The following is a 25,654-nucleotide window of genomic DNA, read 5'->3' as shown; positions in this document are numbered from 1 at the left end:
TGATATTGATTGACCAGCTAAGAGAACAGTCCAATATAAACCAACATAAATGGCTGAGCAGTCAGAAAACATGATCCCTCTTTCTAGATTTTTCTGTCCCTCTAAGTAAATTCCCGTCATTTGTATCCCATGAATATTTTGTGTAGTTACACAGCACTTTTCAGTTTATAGGGAGATTTTATCTAATGTGTTCCTCTTCCCACCTACCACCACCATACTTTCGCCCATCAAGTTATTTTGGTATGAAACTGCTTACTTAGATAACAAAATAATGAATTAGAGAGTAATTATATAAGTGGTGCTATCTAATAGGGTAGAGACATTACCACATATTATCTGGCAGAGGAGTCAGGAGTCCTAAGCTCCACTCTAGCCTGTGCCACAAAATAACCTGTGTGACTTTGGACCACCCAATGAAATAATATGTCTGATACTGTAAACTGTATTACTCTATATAAAAATGTAGGCACTACAGCTTTCATTTCATTTTCACAAAAACCCCGTGAAGTAAGCACAGCAGGTCATATTTTATATTTTCCACATGAACTGAGCTCAGAGAAGGTTCATTCTACACAACCTCTTCCAAATCTTTCTTTCCGCAATAAGTTTCAATGCTCTATTATTCTCTGAACCCTCAACTAAGTCCTGTAAAAAGTAGCAAAACTCCACCTCCTTGCCACTCTCCAGACTTCCTGGGATATAATGGTTTAAGGCTGAGTGTAACAGAGAAAGTTGAAAGGACCTAGACATTCCAAAAATCCATTAAGACATTGGGATCGTTCGGGATCATTAACATCTCACCCACTACCAGATGGCCTTCTTGCCTTAGCCAGCCTACTTTTTTATGATTAAAGCATCATAGCATCCAGGGAAAAACAGCCTGGCAGATATTTGCTGGGCACTTATCTAATGTCCTCTCTCCCATTCTCCCTGACCAACAGAACTCCTCTGTTATTCCAGGGGGGCACTATGCCCAGCTCTAAAAACATTCATTTCTGGACTTCCTTTCAGCTAATGGTAATTGTGTGCCATAGTTTGATTACTGATATGGAAGCAAAGGTCCCTGGATGAGATTTCCAGGAAAACTCATTAAAATGGAGGGAGAATCAGTTGGCAGGAGCCTTTCGCTCTGTGCCCTTCCCTTCTCCTTGCCCAGAAGGCAGAGATAATATTGGTGGTGAGGCATCCATCCTAAAATCATAAAGAAACAAAGAGAAGCCACCCATTAAGGGCAGCAGAGAAAGAAGAACATGTTTAAGACCCTGATGGACCACTTTCTTCAGGACTTTTTATATAATAAAAATCAAGGCCCTGTTTGGTTAAGCCAACGCTAAGTTGGGGGGTTCTGTTTAGGAGCCTCTGAATGCAGTCCTTAAGTGACACTTCCATAATTTTACCAATTTAAGTGAAGTGTTCACTTTATCATAGCCCATTTTTACTCACTGGATAGTTGTAATCATCACATAAACTTTCAAATTTTCATTATCCTATGTAATAGTAACAAGGATTAAATGAGATAAAACTGGCATTTAACTGAAGTTCAACCAATATTCATTTCCATTGCAATCATTTCACTTTTTGTAGCAAAACTTCCCCCACATATTATTATAATGTTCATAATTTTTTATTTAATAGCATCTTCATAGTCTGTGGTATTGATGTAATTTAATTTACCTACTATCCCAAATATGAGGCACTTGTATTATATCCTCTTTTCTGGAATATGGATATTACTGCAAGGAGTATCTTCATGCTCTGTTGTATTTTAGAATTTCCTTTTAGTTTTAATTTATTTATTATTTTAAAATATATCTTTATTGATTTCAGAGAGAGGAAAGGAGAAGGGGAGAGAGAGACAGAAATATCAATGATGAGAAAAGCACTGATCAGCTGCCTCCTGCATGCCCCCTACTGGGGATTGAGGCCGCAACCCGGGCATGTGCCCTAACCAGGAATTGAACCTCAATCTCCTGGATCATAGGTTGATGCTCAATGGCTGAGCCACGCCGGCCAGGCTAGAATTTCCTTTTAAATAAATATCAAAGTAAAGTTGAAAATTAAAAACCAAACCAACACTGAAACTTTCCTCCTCTTCGTTTTCCACTTTCTTGTACCCCAAATTGTGACAGGTGTGATAATAATAAATAGTTGGTGTTTGTCCTGGTTCACGACATAGAGCTTCAAAAACCCTTGGAATTTCCTGAGTGATATGGGAGATAGGAGCACCTTTTGTTATTAATAACAAGCTCCTTTCAACCAGAACCGAGTTTATGCTAATAAGGTGATTTCTGGTAGGACCCTAGATAGTTTCAGGATGGATGCGGCTGCCAGGGAAACTGATTAGAGTTAGATCTTTCAGCCCCACCTCTGGGATAGGGAGAGGGGCTAGAGAATGAGTTCATGCACCAATGGCTAATGCTGTAAACAATCCTACCTACATCATGGAATCTCCATAAAAAACCTAAAAGTCAGGGTTCAGAGAGCCTCCAGGTTGAAGAATACATCAAGGTGCAGCGAGGGTGATGTACTGAGAAAACACAGAAGCTCTGTGCATTCCCCACACCTCTCCTCAGTATCTTGCCCCATGCCTCTTTTCCTTTGGCCTCTCTTGAGTTGTATCCTTTATAATAAACCAGTAATAGTAAGTAAAATGCTTTTCTTGAGTTCTGTGAGCCATCCCCACGAACCTGAGGAAGGGGGTCCTGGGAATACCCATTTTCAAGCTGGTTGGTCAGAAGAACAGCTAGTAACAGGCATCTGAAGTCAGAGCAGCCATGTAGGGTTGAACCTTTATGTTGTGGGGTCTGCACTAACTCCAAGTAGTTATTGTCAGAGAAAATTGGTTGTGTGAAGGAAAAAACTCACACATTTGGTGTCAGAAGTGTTGTGAGCAAAAACAGTTCATAATAGGCATTAAAAAAAAAAGCCACATACATATTTTATTATGGCACAAATATATTATCACAATAGGAATTAAATTCTTCAATTAAAAAAAAATAGAATGGAGACCAAGCTTTAATATTAGTAAGCTATTAGTTTTTCTATAAAAAAAATAAAAACCAAAAATATCCTAAACTGCTAGCTTTCACAAATTAAGAGAAGGGGCTGGTGAGGGGAGGACACTATCCAGAATGTGGATAAATTGTGTAGCAAAAAGATTATTTTTGAAAGAAACTCATTGACTTTTTCAAAGCATAATATCTTTCTCCAGGAAGTTGGTTTGCACACATTTTAATCACATTATTTTATATCTAAAGAGAGATAAAACTTGGAAAAGTTTATCCAGATAGTGTGACTAGTTCTGGAAATACAGTAACAGGAGATGAGAAACCATACCAACTAATGTAGTCACTTTACATTGATGAAGGCATATATACCTTTTAACCCCAAATAAAATTTAACTGAGAAAGTAAAATATTTTATTGCACATATTAAGATATAAATTTTCACAAACATATTTAAAACTTTAACGAGGAATTTCTAACCTCAAATTTTATAATTTGCACTGTAATTAAACATGGTCAATAGCTCAATCAGTTAAAGTTTCAAATTTTAAAATAATTGAAATTTACCTCTTACATTAACCAGTTTTCCCCCAAGGGAATTAACAGTCCAATAAAAACAATGCTTTTTATTTCTGACCTTTTTATAAATGCCCAAAGTTATCATTCTTTACAGATTTGGGAGGAAAGATGGAGAGGCTCATTAGTGAACAGGTGGGTGTTAATAGTAAGACTTGATCATGATATATAATCCCTTTACAGATAAAACAGTCAACATTATACAAAAGTCAGGCAGATCCAGATAGCCAAGGTGACCTTTCCTTTTCAATATACCTTTTTTTTCCATATAAAATTTCTATATACTAAGCCATATGAGGGTCAAGTAAACTCAGCACCCTAAAAGGATGTAAGCAGGAAGAGTTCTGATTGTGACTAAGCTATCTCAAGATTTCTTTTGCCTCTTTAAACATAGATGTTATATGGCAATTTGCTATGACACGCCATAGGGACTATTGAGCATTTGGAACCAGGGAGAATGGGGACTGGTGTTTTCCAAACTAGTTAGTTTACTCATACAGATGTTACAGTGATTTTGAGGGTATTACTTAACACCAGTATACATAAAGAATCAGGCATTCCTCATGTGGAAGTTTAGGATGACACCAACACGGTGCTGAGTGAAAAGAAGCCAGACGCAAAAGAAGTCCTCCTGCATCATTCTACTTACATAGGTTCTAGAACAAAAAAAATCATTTACAGTGTAAGAAGTCACATGAGTAGTTGCCTGTAGCAAGACACTGCCATGGGGCAAGGGTGAACTTTCTTGGGTGATGGAATGTTCAGTATCTTGATCGGACTATGGGTAATATGAATCTACATATTGATCAAAATTAAGGAAACTGTCCCTCAAAAATCTGTGCATTTTATTAATATGTAAATTGTGTTTAAGAGTTTTGTTAAGAAACAAAAGCTCAAGCCAGAAAGGGTAACTTGCTTCCTTAAGTCAACTTCATGTCTCTTTTGGCCTTGTGTAGAGCCCCGATTAGTAATCAAAGATCTAATTATAGTCGCAAAGGCATTAGTGTAATAGTCCTATGTACCTCCTGCCCTAATTTTTCACATCTGTGTTCACCTGCAGTGTGGATAACAGAATGATACTGGAAACCTCCCCTTTCTCCTCCCAACTCAAACATTCCAGAGTAGTCCTCTCTCAAATACACACACTTCTTTTCCTCAGCCTCCTACCAATGTCCTGAATTTACACATAATTGTTGGCAGTTTATCTCAAAGGTAAACCTATGAAACCAACATTTATTTAGAAGGCACTAAGTGCCAGGCATGATATTGGGGGCTCATAATATAACAACTCATTCAATCCTTTCCCCCACTCTGGCACCCTGCCTCCTGTTCTACCTCCCCTACTCATAACAAAGTATGTAATATATGAACATATTTCTTTTCATTTGTATCCTACTATACCAACAACATGATTTCTTGTCAATTTTAAATGTCTTTCATCTCAATTTCATCATCCTCCCAAGGCTTAACCTCTGACACCTTGTTTTCCTTACTGTGAGTTGATCCTATTTTATTATAAAACAAACAAACCAACCCTACATCTCCTTGAGTGTCTAAAAAAACCTCAACAACAATGAATACTACCCTAGATAAACCTCAGGGCCCATGAGCCTATCACCGTAATCTAGCATCATTGCTGACCTTTCATTACACATTTACTATGTTCAAGGCATTATGTGAAGCTCTTCATACTGACTTTTATTTAACCCGTAGAACTACCTACTTTATCAGTGAGGAAATACAGACACAAGGGAAACCTTCTCAGGTCATGTCGCTGTAAATAAGAGAGAAAAAATCTGCACAGCACCCACAATATATCTATATTGCAGATCTGCTATTAGTCTGAGAAATGTGCTTGTCCCCCTTTGTAGGCACCCATATGTCTTCAGGCAGCAGGTGATGACAAAGATGAGTTAGAAAAAGATTGAAGCCAGGTGAGTTCTGAAGACATGATCTCAAGTGACCTTATGAAGAAAGAAGGATACTCGGAATAAAATCACTCAGATTCCTTCCAGAGCCATCACAGCCGGCCTGACCACAGGTCTACTTGCAGAGAGCCCACTCTGAAGGTAAGTCTGGCCTCTTAGTACTCGTTCCTGCCTCCAAACGTTAAGGAGAAGTTGGCTTAATGCAAAAACACAACGCACATAAATAAATCTGCAGAATCCTACACTAAAATTAACGCAAAGAACAAACTCTAAGATACTATTTAGTACTTCATGACACCCTGATAATCCGAAAGACTGTCTTCCACAAGAATCTATGCATTACTCAGGAAGGCTCCTGAGTGGCAATAAGTATTCACCGATGACCCTAACTCCATGGGGCATCCTCTAAAAGACTGAGAGGGGGACTATGACTTACAGGAACTCCTCTGGAATCCGCTGAGATTTAAATGTGTTCTGAACCTATGAGAGCAAGACAAAGACACAACTTCCAAATGCAAGGGGGATCTCCCAAGACGAAGACAGATTGGAGCCTGTAAATACCTGTGCCTGCATAAGAAATTGGCTTGTTGCAGTCATTTTAGGAGAAAAATTAATGGAACAGGAATAAAGCCTATCTTCCCTCTCAGAAGCTGGGCGGACAGAGTAAGCTACAACTGATCTTCCATTTTGCCTTTTGTGTGAGGAAGGAGCGGTGGGCTGGGAGATTTGTGTAGACCTTTACAGTTAATGGTTCTATAACTTTAGAGAAGTAGCCCCATTTCTGAATTCTTCAGCCAGAATCAATGATTAACACTAAGCACAAGGGAAATTTAAAAGACAAAAGTGTCTTGTTTAAAAAGTCATTTGCCACATAAAAAGTCTTAACGTATATTCTTAACCCTTCCAGTACTGCCACTCCTAGGTATCTCTTAAAGAAACAAACGCATTGCTTGTTTAACACTGAGTTCCTCCAGGAGCTGGTTAGGACACTGGGACATCGGGCCTGTCAGAACTTCCCCTCTGCACACTGGTCCAGTTCTGCTGTGTGAAAAGCCACCAGGTTCTCCAAGTAGTTGAGCCTGTCTGTGTCTTTCCTTCCCACTCAGAGACGAGCTACACAGAAGCGCAAAGAACAGCCTTTCATGAAGTTGCTATCTAAAACTCTAGGCAAAGGTCACAGGTTGCTGAACAGAGACAATATTATTGTGTTAATAGATGATATCAAATCATTCTCAAATTAAGGTTATAATAAAAACATTAGGGCCAATTAATCCCATCCTATCGCTCATCCCTGTTATGCTTTGCCAATACCTCCAACTCCTCTGTTTACTCCTCTCCTGTCACAGTGCTACGCTGCTCTGTTTTCTCCATATATTGCTCCGGTTCCCATCCCTCACCCCGAACGCCTCCCCAGCCAAACTACCCATCACTCTGTGGCATCTCCTTGAACTGTAAAGAAACCACTCCATGCCTTAACCTCTTCACTGAATGTTCTCGGTACCTTCTCTGCCCTCTCAGCAGCTGCTGGTTCTCTGCCACGAGTGGGTAACGCTCAGTCTCTCCCTCTCTCGGAAATTGGAAAGAAGGGACCAATCTTTTCCTAAACTCCCTTCCACCACCAAGCCATTACTCCCCTACCTTGTTTCAAAAGCTAATCTCTACTCTGACACCTCTCCTTTTAATGCCCACTCTACTAGCACCCCAACATTCTTAGAAGATAGCCTTTTCCCTAAATGACAGAGGAAAACCCAAGGCCACTGGGCCAGAATCACTTTGGATTCCTGCCCCCAAGGTACAAAGAGTAGCTGCACCTGTACTTTCCTTTCATTCCTGGCATCTGTCTCTGTGGAGGAGGTGAACTTCCTCATATCAAACTATCAAAGGTTCATCTCTAGGTATGCCTTGTCCTCTCGCTTCTCCCTCTATAAGAACTACGTTTAATCACCCCTTCCTAGAATCTACATATTCCTTTCCTGCATCTTTTCTAGAAAGACAGAGACATACACATACACATTCTCTTTCTTTCTCTTTCTCTCTCTTGCTCTCACTATCTTTCTCCATCTAGCTATCTATTATCTATCTATCTATCTATCTATCTATCTATCTATCTATCTATCTATCTATCTATCATCTATCTCATCTACCTATCAATCATCCATCTATCTATCTACCTACCTACCTACCTATCTATCTCATCTATCAATCATCTATCTATCTATCTATCTATCTATCTAGCTATCTAGCTATCTAGCTATCTAGCTATCTAGCTATCTAGCTATCTAGCTATCTAGCTAGCTATCTAGCTATCATGTATCTATCTATCATCTATCTATCATCTATCATCTATCTGTCTGTCTGTCTGTCTGTCTATCTATCTATCTATCTATCTATCTATCTATCTATCATCTATCATCTATCATCTATCATCATCTATCTAATCTGTTTATATCATGCATCCAATTTCAGACCTTCGGTTCAATTCTCAACCTACTACCCACTCTGACAAGGCCCATGAAAATATTTCTGTCTTATCTACCTTGACTTCCCTGTAGCATGTGACCACAGTCTGTGATGATCCTTTTGTTAAAACACACTCTTCCCTTCGTTTTTAGGTCAACCTCTGGTTCATCAATTTCCTTCTTTCTATCTTTTGTTCATTCCACTTCCCTATTTTCTTCCTCCATTCACACCTTTAATATTGCTGCTCTGCAGGACTCCCATTTTGACCCTATGCTCTTATTACCTGAGCTTCACCTGAATGACTATGCAAATCCAGGAGTCTTATCTACACTAGCTTGATCTTGTTCCCAATGATCCTTGTCAGGATAGACCTCACCATTAATACCAAGAATCAGGGATCTAACTGACTCCACTTCACTTTGTCATCCTATGGATATACTTAAACCCCCAACATGTCTCAAACTGAACTCATTATTTACTCTTCTGACCTGTTTATGCTTCTACAATCTTATGTCAAAGAACTAACAGTCCCACTATCCATTTGGTTTACCATTCCAGAAATACAAGTCATCCTCAACTATTCCCTCTCTCTTCCAACATGTTATCAGTTACCAATTCCTATAGGTTGTCTTGCTCTTAAATTCATTCCCTCATTTGTCTGAGTACTTGCTTGAGATGTTAACATAAATTGTTAACTTCCCATTTTCTAAGCAAATACTCTATGTGATCCATTTTGCACCCAACTGCAAGATTACAAAATTGTATACACAGTAAAATTTTATGCATGTGAAATTCTTATACTAATTGCCTAATATAGTGGATTTTATTCACAATATTTTTCTGTATTTTCCAAATGTGTAACCATATCATGCCTGTTTTTATTTTTTTTTAATAGAAGCAAAAAGAAAACTATTTTATAATGTAAAAGCAAAAAGGAAATGAAATCCTACTATGCATCAGTGGCGTATCTAGAAGACAACACGCCTGTGCATGCTGAGGTCTTGGAAACACCTGGGGTCCTGGGGAGTTGGTATAAGGGCAGATCATCTTGCTGCCTTCTCTGAGCCACAGCAGGATGTTCAACAAGCAAGCCAGGACCGTGGACATCACTGGGAATCATCATGCCTGAAGAGTAAACCAAAAAGACAGTGAACACAAAATGCTTTCACTCATCCTTCCTTCATTCAACAAATAGTTATGAGCATCTACTATGGGCCAGCCCCGTCCAGGTAGAAGATTTACTTATATTAAACTAAATAAGTAAACTATTTAACACATCAGATGATGACAAGGACTATGGTGAAAAATGAAGCCAGGGCCCTAGCCATTGTGGCTCAGTTGGTTTGGAGCATCCTCCCATACACTGAGGGGTGGCAGCTCAATTCCTGGTCAGGGCACATACCCAGGTTTCGGGCTCGATCCCCAGTCAAGGTGCATACGGGAGGCAACGGATGGATGTTTCTCTCACATCCATGTTTGTCTCTCTTTCTTTTTCTTTCTCTCTCTCTCTCTCTTCCTTCCTCTCTCTAAAATCAATGGAAAACATATCCTCAGATGAGGATTTTATAGTGTCCGGGGGGAAAAAAAAAATAAGCAGCAAGGAAGTAGGGATAGGGATTGCTTAGTAGAGGGAAGTTACAATTTTGAGTATGGTCTCATTAAAAAGATGATGACATTTTAGCAATATAAACATTTTATCAGAAGAATTCCCTTTATGATAGCATTCTAATCTTACCACAAATTTTCCTTTATTAACTGTGGCTGTCTCAATTACAGGCACTCCAACATTTCACTGACTTAAAAAAAAAATTCCAAGGAATAGCAAATAACCACATAAAAACACTTACATTTTTAAAAGGGCTTTGTTTATAAATTCCAGAATTCTTTTACAGTTGTTACCTTATTTCCCACATCAAACTATGAGAGAGAAAACATGCTAGCAAATGTATTTTATAGATGAGGGAAACAGTCTAAGGAATAGTGTAAAGAATTTGGCCACTAGAATGTGCAAATTCATCTGACAAAGCATCTCTGCCACTTTCCCACTTACTGAGAAAAGAATAACGAAGGCAGAACCATGCAGAGTCCTACGGCACAGAGTCCTATGGCACAGAGGAGTCTTACGGCACAGAGTCCTACGGCACAGAGTCCTACGGCACACGCTTAGGGGCCTGCGCTATGCAGGCACAAATCCATCGTCACTCTCAGGATATACCCGGTGTCAGTTTCATCCAGCCCATTATAAATTCCCAGCCAATCCTTCTTTATCATGCTATACAAATACGATGAACTGTGTATCAAATGCCTCCCTTAAGTCCACACGTTTATAGTATATTGTGGAGGAAATTAGAAATGACTTCTAATAAATATATACTCTTCTAAAGCCTTTCCTATAAGCACCACTTAAACTCTCCATTTCTTCATACTGAATAAATTTTCTAGTAAACTCACTAAGAGTTCTGCTTTTTATCTTGTCTAGAAACTTCAGAATCCGGATCTAATCAGTTGATATTGCAATAGAGAATCTGATAAGGGGATAAAAATAACTGTAGTTCTTAGGTGACGTAAAAGGAAGTCTCAGTTGCCTTTCCTCAACTCCGTGAACCTTCCATCCCATCCACTGGGGCCCACATTCCTGCAAAGCAGCCATATCTGTACCCCTGCCCCACAGTTCCAGCTCTGCTTATGCCTGCCTCCTCCCCACCGAGGAGGGACCGGGGCAGGAACAAGATTCTGGGAGGAATGGCCTAAAACCAGAGTCTTAAGAATAGAAAACCAGCTGTATTTGCAGAGCTACTTCCCACCCAGCTATGCTGGTGAAAGCAGCCTGTTGAATTATATAGCAGTGGGTTTCACAGGTTGCTGCAATTTGTTTAAAACTTTGTGTTACCTGCCCCACACAAAGACTGCCCATGCACTTTGCCCCACTCCCCCTCCACGGGCCCTTAGCAGTGCTTAGGCGTGCACTTTCATCTCTCACAGTGCTTGACACAGTTTCACTGCACAGAGCCATTCACCAAGTGCACACAGTACCCAGGAGCCCCTAAAACAAACCAAGTCCTCACAGCACCTGCACAGTTGTTAGGTAATGGCCATAACAGGAGCACAAAGGCTAGAAAAACAGAAAACGTACAAAAAGATAGTTCTGGGTAAATGGAACTTAATGCTTACAGAAGAGGAATGGGAAACATTTTTGAAAAGCTTATACTTGGTGGGGTACAAGAATCCAATGGTCAACAAAACAAAGGCAATGAGAATCCAAGTGGAGAGGAGATTGAGGGGAGGTTAACGTGTTGTTAAATAACATGAGCGGCATGTCACTTTCTCATTTGGCAAATATTTCTTGAGCATCTACTATGGCAACATAGTCAGAGATAAGCCCTGCCCTCCAGAAGCCTGGTCTATTGTACGAGACTGGCATGCAATTAAGTATGTATGCCCGACTCGTGGGTGAAACGACAGAAATTCATCCAGGGTTCCCTGGAGACACACGCCCGGTAGAGGTAGTCAAAGGTTGGCGAAAAAATGACTTTCTCTCTGAAATCTAGTAACACTAAATGTATTACTGATTTAAAATTTATCTTGTATGCTCTCCGGCATTCATTACACTAATGTGTAGGTTTAGTTTCATAGCCCATGAGGAGTATTGGCCCTTGGAGGACACATAATTTTAGATAAAGTATAGGGTCATGAATAGCCCTTTACACATAGTTTCTACAAAAATAATTTTTAAATTAATTGCTCATAGATAAATCTAAAATTGTCTGTGACTAATAAAGTGGTTAAAGAGCTAGAGGCTTGAAAGAGGCTTTAGAGAACACTTAGCCCAAATCCTTCATTCTGCAGTTGATGAAATGGAGAGGCTTAGAGAGGCTGAAGGCCTGCCTCGGTAACTCAGCAGGTTAACTACGTACTACTAAGGGTTCTGGGACTGAAACAGTCTGCCATATGCTGGACAGGGCTCTCGAGAACGAAATAAAACTTTGAGCAGAATTAACTCAATATGTATGCTGCTGAAATCTGCATTGACTCGGCATCAGTAATTTCTCAGCCCACTCATAGTTGGCACTAAAGCAAACACTCATGCCTGCCACGTAGCATTCCGGAGGCTCTCAAAATTTTTCCTAAAAGCATGTGGTTATGAATGCTTTTCTAGTGAGGACAGGTCTAAGACAGCTTCATTCCTTAAGCTATAATCTCTGAAAATAAATTATTTCCAGAGGCTTGCAAAGTATTAGATTAATGCAGTGTAGTAGGCTGAATGGTGGACCCCCTAAAAGATATATCCATGCCACAGGACCTATGACTGTGACTTTATTTGGGGGAAGCTGGGAAGCCTTTGCAGATGTCATTAAGTATCTTGAGATGAGATCATCCTGGACTACCCGAGTGGGCCCTAAATCCAATGATAGGTATCCATATAAGAAACAGAAGAGAAGACATGGGTAGGAAGACGAGAAGGCCATGTGAAGATGGATGGTGTGATACAGACACAAGCCAAAGAATGCTGGAGACACCGCAAGCTGGAAGAGGCAGAGAACAGATTCTTCCCTGGAGCCTTCCAAGGGAGCACTGCACCCTGATTTAGGACTTCTGGCCTCCAATATCCTTAGTGAGTTTTGGTGAAAAAAGTCATTTTTTTCCTAGTCACCATCACTTATACATCATGAAAAACTGGATAGACTCATCTAATTTTAGATATTTAAAACTAACTGTTGAATCACAGGGAATTGGTAACTGTTATCTCATTAAGAGTTCCATTCTTTCTCTTTCTTTTCTCACTCTCTAAAAAAAGAATGCCATTCTTTGGATTTTACTTAACAGAATGCTGAATTCACATAAAACTGTTGAATAATTTTCTGTTGTTCTTCCTCCCCCCCACTTACAACATATTACCATACAACACAAGAATTTCCCACAAAGACTTTTCCTATAAGTAGAGTCATAACAGGTGAAGGATAGCATAAATCCCGAACGGTGGCTCTATAAATCCCAGTGCTAGGAAAGAATTTAACAGTTTCATCTAGGGATCCTAATATTATAACATTTGATATTTTGGTGTTGGATGAAAAAAAATTATTTTTTTCAAGTCAAGTTTTCAAAATTATATAAGAATCAATACTGGGGGGAGGCACGATACTTTCGGGATTCTTTAATGGAAACTAAGTTATTAATGCACCAAAATTGACTGTAATATATGGCTATAAAAATGTTTCATAAATGTTTAAAATATGCCTCTCTTTATTAATATTTAACAACCCCATTCAGGCAGCTAACAGTATCACTTAATAGCATCAAAGATTTTAATATATATTAGTAGAGACTTATTTCAGATTCAGCCTAAGGTACTAGTTTTAGTTTTAATCCATGCTGACAATAAAAAGCAAAACAAGGCAGAGAAAACTCAGCCCTCTCAGAAAACAGAATCTGAAAATTCTAAGTTGAAATACGAATCATGTTATTCTTCCAGATACTTGGGAGCAGATTATCTAATAAGCAGATTTAAATCCAAAACACCATAATGAATGAAATGTGACTGTAAAATTTATCACATACAAAAAAAACCCAGAAAGACTGCAAAGTAATGTAATTTGTGTTGATGAGAAACAAAAACCACAAACCTAACTCCAGACCGCTGTTTGTTAATGAATTAAGATTTTCCAGATCATCGAATCTGCCCTGTTGACTATTTCCTTCAGTTGAAGATATGGAGGGCTGGGAATCGATGCCAAAATTTTCTTTCATCTTGAGAGGAAGGAAAACAGAAATGCATTAGTACTTTATGATGAAATGTAGAACACTATAATGTTGTTTAAACGGACAATAATGATAGTGGAAAACTGGCCCTGAAAACAGCTCTTCTCAAGTAACGGTTTATACTGTAGGAAGCAGTAACGAACGCTGGTAACTTAGTATTTGCAAGAACACAGGCTTGTAAAACTTGCTTTTCCCAAACACTGGATTTTTTAAACAACAAATCTGTTTTTCTAAACATTAATAAGTGGGTTTTAATAAACTTAATTCACCATGGTAGAGGAATAAAAGATCTACAGAGTCAAACGAGGTCAATGGTTGACTCCCTACCTCCTGATCATGCTGCTACCTAAATAGCTAGCTGATCCCAAAACCGGTGAATTTTCATAGCTCTAAGCCTGTGCTACACCCTCCTTGGCACTCTTATCTGCATAGTGAACACTCAGTTAACCAAACCTAAAACCAAAGATAAGCACAGTCAATAACTTCTCACACTTTCATCTTTGTTCCTCTCTTACTCGACTTTCATGGTTTCCCAGTTACAATCTTCCAGGACGTACAATTTTTACTGAAGTATTTTATTATGATATTTAAAAACTTACATAAGCTTAAAATTAAATGACAACATTATGGCCACCACCAGGTGATTACGTGCCACCCATTCCCATATGGAGGTATTATTCACATAGTCCCAAAACATCTGTTCTCCGGTAGCCTCTATTATGAGGAATCCTCTGGGTTCCACAGATACATCCAGTACAGTGCCTTGCACAGCAGAAGGACCCACACCATTGGCTGTAGGGAATGTAGGGAAAAGGGGAGGAATGGTCTAAGGGAAACAAAGAAAAAAGCCAGCTCTATCCGCCCGGGGAGAGAGCAAATGAAAACACGCTTTACGCAGCACTGCAGGGAAGTTGCTAACCTCGGCGAGGGAGCACCATACCGCACCTGAACATGCTGCTGTGTATCCCTGCCCAATAAATTTCTTTCCATTTGCCTGGAATTTAATTGAGGGCAGGAAATAAACAAAAATAAGACACCAAAAAAAGTCCCTAATGAAAGATTCTAATTGGTGACCAGTTAACTCTAATTTTATAAAAAATAAAGTTTATTGGTGATTTAATAGCAAGGGCAAACCTATTAAAATATAATGCTTTCCTGCCAAGTTCTAAAATAGGCAGTATCACAAATGTAAAGATAATTTTCCAGAGTTCAGTGACTTTCTATTTAGTACCATACATAATACAGAGAACACGGCGGTTAAGCAAGATATAAACAACAATGTATCTTTAATCGATTTGCCTTGATTTTCCTTGACAAATACACTATGTGAGAAATATTGAGCTGTATCTCCCTGAGGGAATGAAAAGAAGAAATCACAAATGGCTAGAGACCTCTTCCCTGAAATGGGTAATTAGGAGAAAAACATCACTAAAAAAGGCAAAGCAAAAAACAACAACAACAAAGACACTATAAAGCACGGCTACTGGAGCTTACTGACTGCAACTAAAAGTTGTGTAACCCAGAAGAGATGAGCTTTTACTTACAGCAACACACTGTGTGGTACATCTCGGAAAAAATGATTAATCATAAAACTATCCATTCAATTTTGTTTTCTGGAAAGTTGCACGGCTTAGGGACTGGGATAGGAAGGGGAGGAGACAGGGAAGGTGTGGAAGATCCGTTCTAAAACATCCCTTACCACGTCTTCAGTGCCATAGCCATACTGCTGTGTCTCCTGGGAATATACACTCATCATGGGTCTTGCTTCCTGAGGCTCAGGCGGTTCGCTCTCACGCACCCACTGTGTACCAAAGTGGAGCTCCTTCATGGGCAGAGCAGGAGCGGGAGCGGCCTCCTGAGTGTGCGCAGAGGGGTACAAGTCCATGGACGGAAAGCAATCCTGATACAGCTCGTATTCTTCATCAACAAGCATTTCTCTCTCTTCACCCATTTCCTGCAACCCAGGAGTCAGAAATTCATGCATTTCCCAGGCCTCCTTGCTGTGGTCTATCTCTTTTTGCTGGGACTGGAAAGACTTGCCCAAATTTAGAAATGGTTCGTCCACAAGTTCTTCTTTATAATAGGGTTCATCTCTAAATTCCTGGGGGGGGGGAAAAGTTGCAAAAAATTTTTAACTACACCTGTCTTAAAGCTGGAAAAGGAACCCCTGCAGTAGCTGCTGTGACTTTGTTACATGCCAACGCATGGTTCACACGAACAGCTCTCCTTTACAAACGAGAATACAAGCTCACTACCACGCAGCTCTCAACCCAGGAAAGGGGCAAACAATAAAACCAGAGGCAGAAATCTGCCCTTGGCAAGGTGAATGGCTAGTCTAAAAGGCTCGTTACACATTAACCACCTGAAAGTTCTCAGTCCGAAATAGGAATTTTGTTAAACTGCTACACTGAATATTTAACTCGGGGATCTCATATAGAAAGTAGTACATAAATACAGACCCACTTCATACTATTACTTACAAGAGCAAAAACTTAAAAGGTTCAGGATTTTGAAGCTTATGTAACAAAAGAAATCAGACTATTTGGAAAGAAACATTCTATATAAACTAAAGATATGGGGAGTATGTCTCAACTACTTTGAGTATGATTCTTTGATAATATAGCATAAATCGATTTTTTTCATCTGCATTGAAAATATATGACAAAAAGGAATAAATACAGTATGTTTTTATTAATTTATATTTCACTAATCAGAAGAACAAGTACATATGATGAAGTTAAATAGTCAGAGATGTGCAGGGACACTGATGAGCTCCTAGGTAATGCTATGGATATGCTGAGTTTTGAATGAACTCTTAGCGGTGTCTCAATGCTGATCACAGTGAGGCCCCATTTCTTCTAAGGGATCAGTGGCAATTCCTATTTTAAGTTCTATTTATTAAGTATTACTAACTGTAAATTCCTGAAATGCATCTATTCTTTCCCATTACTTCCTCACTTGCAGCTAGACATCACTGTGGTATAACTTTTAAATTAGTACAATATACCAAATACCACAACCTAGTTGTTTGTTTGTTTTTTCAAGTTGTGTTTAGAGGGCATATTTGAACATGTCATGTGGTTATGAAATTTTAACCAATAAAAGTCTACACTAAAAAAATATAATGGACTATGTATCAGTTTGAGACACTGTCAACAAATTATGTAAAGAATATTAAAAGAGCTGTTACCAAGTAAAGCAAAACTATACTCTAACTGCAAAGAGCAAAATAAGCACAGTTCATTTTAAAAATAAAAAAGGAAAAGCTTTAAAATAATAGTTTCTAAAATTGAAGCAAAAATAGGGTTGCACTAAATAACATTTTTTAGAAAGTATTCAATAAAAAGTTCTTTAGTATAGCCATTTTTTACAACATTTTAAATGCAGGTCTATTTTCAAAAATATGTTCCACCCGCAAAATTTTAAGAATATATTAGTATAAAAGAAAATATGTTTGTTCCTTGAAAATTACTTACACAGGCCTATGTGATTTATGGTGGCAATGTTATACAAGAGGGAAAAGATTTCAGTTTAAAAAAATAATAATAGAGAGGGGATTATTTAAATTGTATATATTTAGCTAAGGGAATGGAAACAAGCTTTGTCTTCTTTATAAAAGCTTTAGCTCACAGCAAGCCATTCAAATGGGAAATAAATTTACTAAATACCTTGGGTGCTTCAAGTATTAAAGATGAATTTATATCATGAATTGCTCCTGAAATTTCAGTCTTGTCTTCATTAGTGTTTGAATGTAACCTATAATGACTTTCTTCCTCTTTATCATCTTCCTGAAAATAGAAACATTTTTATTTTTTACTTTTTTGCACAACTGAAGAAATGTTTTTGTCAACCACGAAGCTGGTTATTTTGTACTGAGATATAATTGACATATAATGCTATATTAGTTTTAGGCATATAATGACTTGATATAGGTATGTATATATTGTGAAATGATTACCACAATAAATTTAGTCAACATCCGCAACTTTCAAATATACAATACAGTATTGTTAACTATGGTCACCATGCCTTACGTTACATCCTCAGGACTTATTTATCTTATAACTGAAAGTTTGGACCTTTCAACCACCTTCACTAATTCCTCCCCCATCCCACCCCCAACCCCACCCCCACCCCTCTGGCAACCACAGAAACACCTTTATAATCAAGAAAATACCTTAGCTTCAAACTCTCTTCAGATTAATTCTTATTCTTCCATTAAATGCAAGTACACAATAAAATTTATGCACCTTGTTTTATTAGAACAAACTTTTCTTTAATAATTAAAAAGAAAGCCATGTTCAGGTCAAAGCTTCTCAAACTTTTTATTTTTAAATATTACTTAAAAACATCACTTTCCCAGGAATGGACCTTATTATTAAGAAATGCATAAGTATATACAGGGTGATATTCAAAATGTTTAACAATGGTACTGTGTAGTCACGCTCCTTCAGAAGAGGGACAGCCATTCTGGTGTTTACCAGCTCAGTATCAGTGCCAGGTAATAACCCAGCTACTCTTTATTAACTCCTAGCTTCATATCACAATCTATAGTAAATACTTTTGTGTACTTTATCTCAGCATAATCTTTACAACAATCCTATAAGGTCAGGATTTTATATTTTATATTTATCTAAAAATAACAGCAAACACATATATATATCTCACTGGTACAGGTTTAAGTTCTTTAAATAATTCAATTCATTTAATGTATTTATTAATATATACTCCAAAAAGTATGTGCTCTTATTAATCCCATTTTATAGATAAGTAAAAGGGACACAGCAATTTGTCCTAAGTAACATAACCAGTCAGTTACACACCAAGAATTTGAACCCTGGTTGTGTGGCTCTAGAGTCTGTGATCTCAGCTACCATGCCAGGCAGTCCCCACCTTATAGAGGAGGAAGTGGGAGCTGGTGAAGTTAAATAAGTGGCTCACGGACACATGGCCTTGCAAATCACAGAATTAAGCAAAGACCCTCAGGGGTCTGGCTCAAGAACTCCACAGCCAGCTCTATTCTGTTAGTTCTGAAGATACAATGCAGTTTTTAAAGTCAGTTCATTCATTTTGGGGATCTGGTCCTTCTGAGGTGAGTTTGTAGAAAAGAGAAGGTAAGTCATATTTGTGGTTAACATAAAAATTATTTGATTGATACTATGTATATATGACTAAAACACAAGATTATATAATTTCTGTAAGTATCTAGGTAAAACATATCTATATGATACAAGACTTATTTAATAATCATTTGCTCTCCTGTTATGTGGTCACAGCCTTTCTGTCCAACCCTGAACTTGAGCTTTGTGTTCACGCTGCATCCCCACTTCTGCTGAGGAATGAGCCCATGCTCAGCAAACACCAGGGGATTAGATACGAGGCCACCAACTGAACTACGCGAGAAAGAGCTCTCAGAGAAGATCCACGCATCACTATCTATAGCTCACAAGCAGACAGTTTTGCTAAAAGAACCCAGATGTGAAAGAAGGAATTACTTAGTGGTAATTCCACTAAGAAGTTTTAGTCTTGAAAATGGCCTTTCTCTCAGCTCTTTACTGGCCTCCCACTCCCAAGTATCCTGAAAGCCTTCTAGTCACTGAGGGAAGCCTGGACAAAGGTCTGTCTCACAACTGTTATGCTCTAAAACCCTCTAAAGGTGAGGCTCCAAGGTCGTGAGGTTCCTCCAGCTCTACCCCTGCCAGAAACAGCATAGGAATCCCCACCCAGTTGGTACTAAGTTCTATTTTTTATACTGCCTGAAACACTGCCTTAAACTGCTCATAGGTATAGTTGTGCTGTTTAAGTCTTATCGGCCATAAATAGTTTGTGATTTCCTCTAGCAGGCCAAATGATCAGGCAAATAATCAGGGAAAATCTAGGCAAAGTTCCTGCCATAATACAAGATACTAAGAAGATGAGGTCTTCATAGAAATATCAAGTTTTCCCTTTCTTAACTTGTCCAAAAATAAAACTGGGCATCTCATGATATACATTAGCTATAGTGATATCCACATATCAAATATACAGTACAAAATCAAGAACTTGACTTAGCTGTAGCTATGTATATATACATCTGAACACACCTATCTATATGAACACTTGTAGTATGTTAATATATTTCATAAAACAAAAGGATTTTAGAGTTAAGAAAGATCTTAGGAGTTCTCTAGTCTTGTTCATTCAGTCTTTTCAGAAATGAAAAAATAGGCCCAGAGAAGAAAAGTGGTGCACCTACGATCAAATCATGAGGATGATGTTTCTCAAAGTGCAAAATTCGGCATTAGAATTACATAGGTGATTCGTTGAAGAGGCAGGTTCTTGAAGAGCACATCAGAATTCTTCAGAACATCTTAGTAAAACCTGGGAAACTACATTTTAACAACCTCCCAGGTGATTCTTAGGTAAATCACATACTTTGAGTTTGAAATCCCCTGGGCTAACTCACAGCAAAGCTAGAAACAGAGCCCAGATTTCTTGACATCCAGTCCAACGCTCTACTCTAATCATGCTGTTTTAGACATGTTGCATGCAAACTATACTAGTAACAACAAATTAAAACAGGAATATATAGCATAGTGGCTAAGAGCACAGGGCCTGAAGCCACTCTGCTCAGTTTATATTCCAACTCTCCCCCTGACGAGTTATATCCCTTAGGGTAAGTTACTCAACTCTCTGTGTCTTGATTGACTCATCTGTGCTAAGGGTAATAAGAGGACTACCTCTTCAAGTTCTGTGAGGATTAAATTAGCTAATGCACGTAAAGGGCTTAAAATATTGACTGACATATAGTAAGCACTTAATAATACTTTAATGCTGCTTGAAAATGATCATCAAATTTTTTTTTTTGCATTGGGGAACCTCAACAGCACCATAACTGTAAAGTGGCCCTCAGTCATAATCTGACCCAGTACATGAGCTTGAGCAATAAGGAGACTTTAAGACAGCTGAGCCATATAGGAGTTTAGATGGCAGGGTTTTTGTTTTGTTTTGTTTGTGTGTGTTTTTTAAATATATCTTTATTGATTTCAGAGAGAGGAAAGGAGAGAGAGAGAGAGATAGAAACATCAATGATGAGAGAGTCATTGATCAAGCCTGCAACAGGGCATGTGCCCTGACCAGGAATCGAACCCCGATCGCCTGGATCCTAGGTTGACACTCAACCACTGAGCCACGCCCGGCTGGGCTAGATGGCAGGGTTACAAGTTACTTTGATGGTCAGAAAAACTTATTAAAATCTCACTGCTATATGGTTAAAATGACATATTTCAACTTATCATGCCATGTCAACATCATTCCCAAATGAAAGTTAAAATGCATAAACAGACTTAAGTTTAATTTACATTCATAAGCAATATGACAAGAACTTAGAAGACTGTGCTAAAAGCATGAAGATAAAAATAGTAAAAGTGGTAGTAGTAAGACTCGTCACGCTAACAGTTAGCATTTATGCAATAATGTGCTAAACACTTAGTGCATATCATCTTAAATTCCTAAAACCCTATGAAATATACAGGATTTTTTCTGATTCTGTAAGTCAAGGACATTAAGAAACTTACGCAAGGATACACATACAGTAAGCAGAACAGGGATCTGAGGCCAGGTGCATTTGTCTTCAAAACCCATGTTCTCAACTATTAAACTATGATCACTTCCTATATTAACCAAATTCAACACTTACCCCCAGAGGCTTACAGATGCCAAGGCGGACAGTACCTGGCGGCACAGCTTTCAGCACTTCCACAGCATCAGCAAGTTTGGTGTTGTCCAAACAGTACTGATTGACTGAAACCAGGCGGTCTCCAGGCAACAGTTCTCCACTTCTTTCTGCAACACCATCGGCCACCAGGGAACGAATCACAATCACCGACCTCGTGGAATCTAAGGGGTCCTAAAGATCAAACAAAGAAGAAAGATGAGTCAGCTCCAAAAACAAATACGTCGCCTTAAGACAGTTTACGTTTACTCTTGCATCTCACTGACCTGTTTACTTCGTGTGTCTGGCATTCTGGTGATACTTTTCCAAAGAGACACAGTCTATTAAGCTATCACTCTAAACATCCACACAGCTATCAGCCCGTATCGAGGTGAAGACATAACCTTAACAATTTCAAAAATTGCATGTCTGAGTGCTCCCTACATACACATTCCTTTTTTAAACTTTTCGTGACATATTTTGTTGTATAACCAGAGGACTAGGGACAACTGGGAAAGATTCCCTGACATCCTCAAGTACAGTCAGACTATGGATCAAAGGTAAGCCCACCTATTATTGCTCTTGGGCAGTAAGTAGGTGTCATGAGAAGTATACTATACGATACTCTGTTCTTGGGCATTCCACCAGTACAGAATCCTCCCGCTAAATCACTTAAGTTAAAAAAAAGATATGGAAACCATGGCATATCCCACTGCATTTAAAAAGTATGTTTAAAAATCACATATCCTAAAATTATGATAGTGTAAGCACCCCTAGGTGAGAACTATTTATATGTAGAAATACGCAGAAAATGAGTATCGATTCATGAACAAAACTGATGTGCAAATCTCTCTCACCCATATTTCTTTTCATTAAGCACTGAAGATAACATTGACATAGATTACATTTGGTTAATAAGAATCAAGTTACAACCCCACTATTATTTCTTATTTTATTCAACAAATACTGATATATAACACTTACGTATGTCAGGTTCTGTTCTAAATTCCTGACAATCATTAATTCAACTAAGCCTTACACCGAACTTTAGGATGTGGGTAGATTTATTGTCCATATTTTACAAGGCAACTGAGGGTGAGAGAGTTAAGGAGACTGGCCAAGATCACCCAGCTGGTTCCTAAGCCCTCACTTTCGACCACCATGCTCTGCTACTTGCCCTGCACCAGAATAACAGAAGAAACTGGAAATACAGAGTCGTGAATGCAAAGACATATTTACATGGAAATCTTCTGGTTGAGAAGAATCTCTTAATCTGTCCTAACGGCGGAGGTATGTGGTACTATCACTAAACCTCAACCTTAGTAAGGGAGAGAAAAAAGAATCCCGATGATAACAGCACTTGCCAAGTTCTGGGCTCTCTGTTTGAAGTGTCTAATGGTTCCTTTGAACTTTTCTGATCCAGTTTCCTACACCTCTGTGTTTCAGACATTAAGGTTCATTTTCAAGCACTCCACGGAATTTTAAACAAATAGGCCATATTTGAATCAACAAAGGCTACACAACTAATTCCTTGAAAAATGCCTTCAAGCAACTTACCTTACTTTCCTTAACTAACCTTGCCTTTCCACTCCCAAGTCGAGAGATTCTTGGTAAATTTCTAACATGCTCTGACGTATGTGCCACCACATGTTTATGAAAGGGGTTGAAAGTATAAGCCGTCACGGGAACTCATTAATAAAGTATATAGTGTCAAACTATAATTACGCCAAGGTTTTCAAGTAGAGGGAGCTATTGCATAGGAAGAGAACAGAAAAGCACCAAAAAAAAAAAAAAAAAAATACGGTGGTGTATCAGGAGGCAATCAGCACAGTAATATAAAAGAGCTGTCTATTTTGTCACTGGCAACCATGAATCACAACACACTTTTCATTCTGAAATATGAAACCATTACATTTTAAGTTTGACACGCTAATAAATAAGCTGTACAATTATGTCCTTCATTTAGGATGTCAGTTTTTGATGGAAAGCTTTTTTATTGGGGGGGAAGGGAAACTACATAATAGCTTATTCCCCTTGTGAAATGCACAGAAAGCAGCCAGCATTACTTCATGTTAATAATTACTTAACTTTCTTAGAGAAAACTGCAACAGTAAAATATACCGAAAGCAAATAAATGATTTCACTAGGTTGGTGTGAGTGACCTCTGTAGTTTCATATAACACCAAATCAAATGGCAGTATTTTTAACCCAATAAAATAGGTGAGTTGGTTTTCAAAATGCAACCCATTGAAATGATAATTAGAAACATGTCAGAGGAAGATTAACCCGGAAATAACAGAAAAGTCATGGTGAGCACTTATTTACACAAAGTCCAGGCTTCTTTAGCCCTCAAGCTAGTATCAGGTGTGCCTGCTTACTGACACTTACTCAGGCTTTAGTCCCTAATCTACCACCACTTCTCCTGGAGAAGAAAACCCTGGCAGCTGCTTTGTCACTTAAAAAAAAGTCAAATCGCCACCTCTGAGGATGCCCCATTGTGTATAATCACTACTTCATTTTCTATGATGACTGTTCGGACTGTAGGATTTCCCACACAGCTGAATGAAGTTGCTTTAATGAGTAACAGTCATTTTCTGTCATGGTCATCACATGTAGCAGCCACCCAATGGAAAAAGAGCAGCTGCTACTGCCTACTGGGGTATCTACTGTTCTTGAGGATTTGTGGCATTTAAAAAATGCTAAAAAAAACAAAACAAAACAAAACAACTATCCAGATTCAGACTGCTTCTCATCAGAAAAGTCTATTTTCTGAACATACAGCCCACAATCTCATACCCATGTTATAGCCAGCAAAATGTTATAAAGATATTTCTAGCAACCTCTAACCAACTCCTAGAACCCATGCAGATTTTTAAGTCCCTATCAGTTTTTATTGCCTTTAACATAATTTTAAAACCTCTAACTTTTCTTGTTTTGGTAAATAACACTGCAAGGAACACTGTATTCAAGAATCAAGATGTTTTAGACTAAACGGCCAATAGAGGGCACTAAAGACCAATCACAAAACACAAGAAACATCTTTTACTATGCAAGCCGTTCTCTTCTGAAGGGTATTTCCCTTTATTCAAAAGCCTTACATCATTATATATGTTCTAACAGTATCCCATATGATTGCTTCAACTCAACCATTGATGGTTATCCCCACAGCTCTTAAAAATATTATCAGACTCCTAAAATCAATTAAGAACAGCCATCTTTCATCAGAATACTATATAAGAAAATAGGAGATCTTACCCAAATCCTCACTACTTAGCTGTAAATTCCAGAGAACCACCTAAATTCTCTCTCATAAGTGAACAGAATCACCATCCCCATCTGAAGAAAAATGGATATGAGGATTTCTGAGATTTCTCAAAGTGATACTAATGTTTGATATTTATTATAAATCCAGGATGTGTCAAGGCTGCGGCAAGTCCCAGTTGACAAACAGACTCCTCGCCTCCCGCCCTCCGAGCGGCTCACCACGACCCACGCGCTCACCTGCTCCCCTTGCCCTCCACTGAGCTGCTGGCTAAGGCGTGTCAGTTTGCTCTCTTCCATGCAACCCTCTCTCCCCACTTCCACTGCCACACCTTGATTCACTGTCTCATTATTTCCAGCCTGTGCAACTGCTAGTCTCCCAATAGGTCTAACTGTCTCCAGCCTTACTTCCATCAGTCTCTTTTCTACAGAGATAAAAGAATTATCTTTAAAAATAAAAATGTGACCACAATTCCCCCTCTGCTTGAAACACTTCAGTGATAAAGCCTTCAGGATAAAGTCCCAACTTTTTGGTAGAGAAATCCCTTCAGATCTGCAGTTCAGTCTGGTCTCCTTTGGCTGTCCCCACATACACCACTCACTGCCCACTCCCATTTGCCCCACACACTGTCCCAGCAATACAGCACTACTGAAGCTCAGGGACTGTGAAATGCTTCAGCACGCTTCGTGACATCCTATAAGCCATTCCACCTGCCAGGCATGTCCTCCCTGCCCCACGTCCACCCATCCACATCTTTGCCATGAGAGTCGGCTCAAGGGTTTCATCCAATGAGAAGCATTCCCTGGCTCCCCAAAGACTCTGGCACTTCCTTACTCAGCGGTATCTCTAAATCTGAAAAGGACCTTCCAGTATAGCATTTGTCATAATATATTTTTCTTACTATCCCTAATCTCCTAAAGTAACTTAGGTGCACCTGCTAGATGCAATTACAGCACCTTGCATTTTCCCTATT

General features: G+C 38.7%; 1 protein-coding gene across 1 annotated transcript in view; it reads right to left on the bottom strand.

The window, feature by feature from the left end:
• PATJ (PATJ crumbs cell polarity complex component) overlaps positions 1-25,654 on the bottom strand; it is a 247,506-nt gene that overhangs the window by 143,099 nt on the left and 78,753 nt on the right. The window contains exons 18-22 of the mRNA XM_087820482.1: positions 21,405-21,614; positions 17,395-17,514; positions 15,426-15,827; positions 13,591-13,714; positions 8,920-9,094 (exon numbers count right to left, since the gene is read on the bottom strand). Of these exons, the coding sequence (XP_087676608.1) occupies positions 8,920-9,094; positions 13,591-13,714; positions 15,426-15,827; positions 17,395-17,514; positions 21,405-21,614 (1,031 nt within the window). The remainder of the gene's footprint in view (positions 1-8,919; positions 9,095-13,590; positions 13,715-15,425; positions 15,828-17,394; positions 17,515-21,404; positions 21,615-25,654) is intronic.

Source organism: Miniopterus natalensis, chromosome 9 (genome assembly GCF_054644295.1).
Source record: "Miniopterus natalensis isolate mMinNat1 chromosome 9, mMinNat1.hap1, whole genome shotgun sequence".
NCBI classification, from domain to species: domain Eukaryota; kingdom Metazoa; phylum Chordata; class Mammalia; order Chiroptera; family Miniopteridae; genus Miniopterus; species Miniopterus natalensis.
Note: the sequence above shows the minus strand (reverse complement) of the source record. Positions and strands in the feature narration are given on the sequence as shown.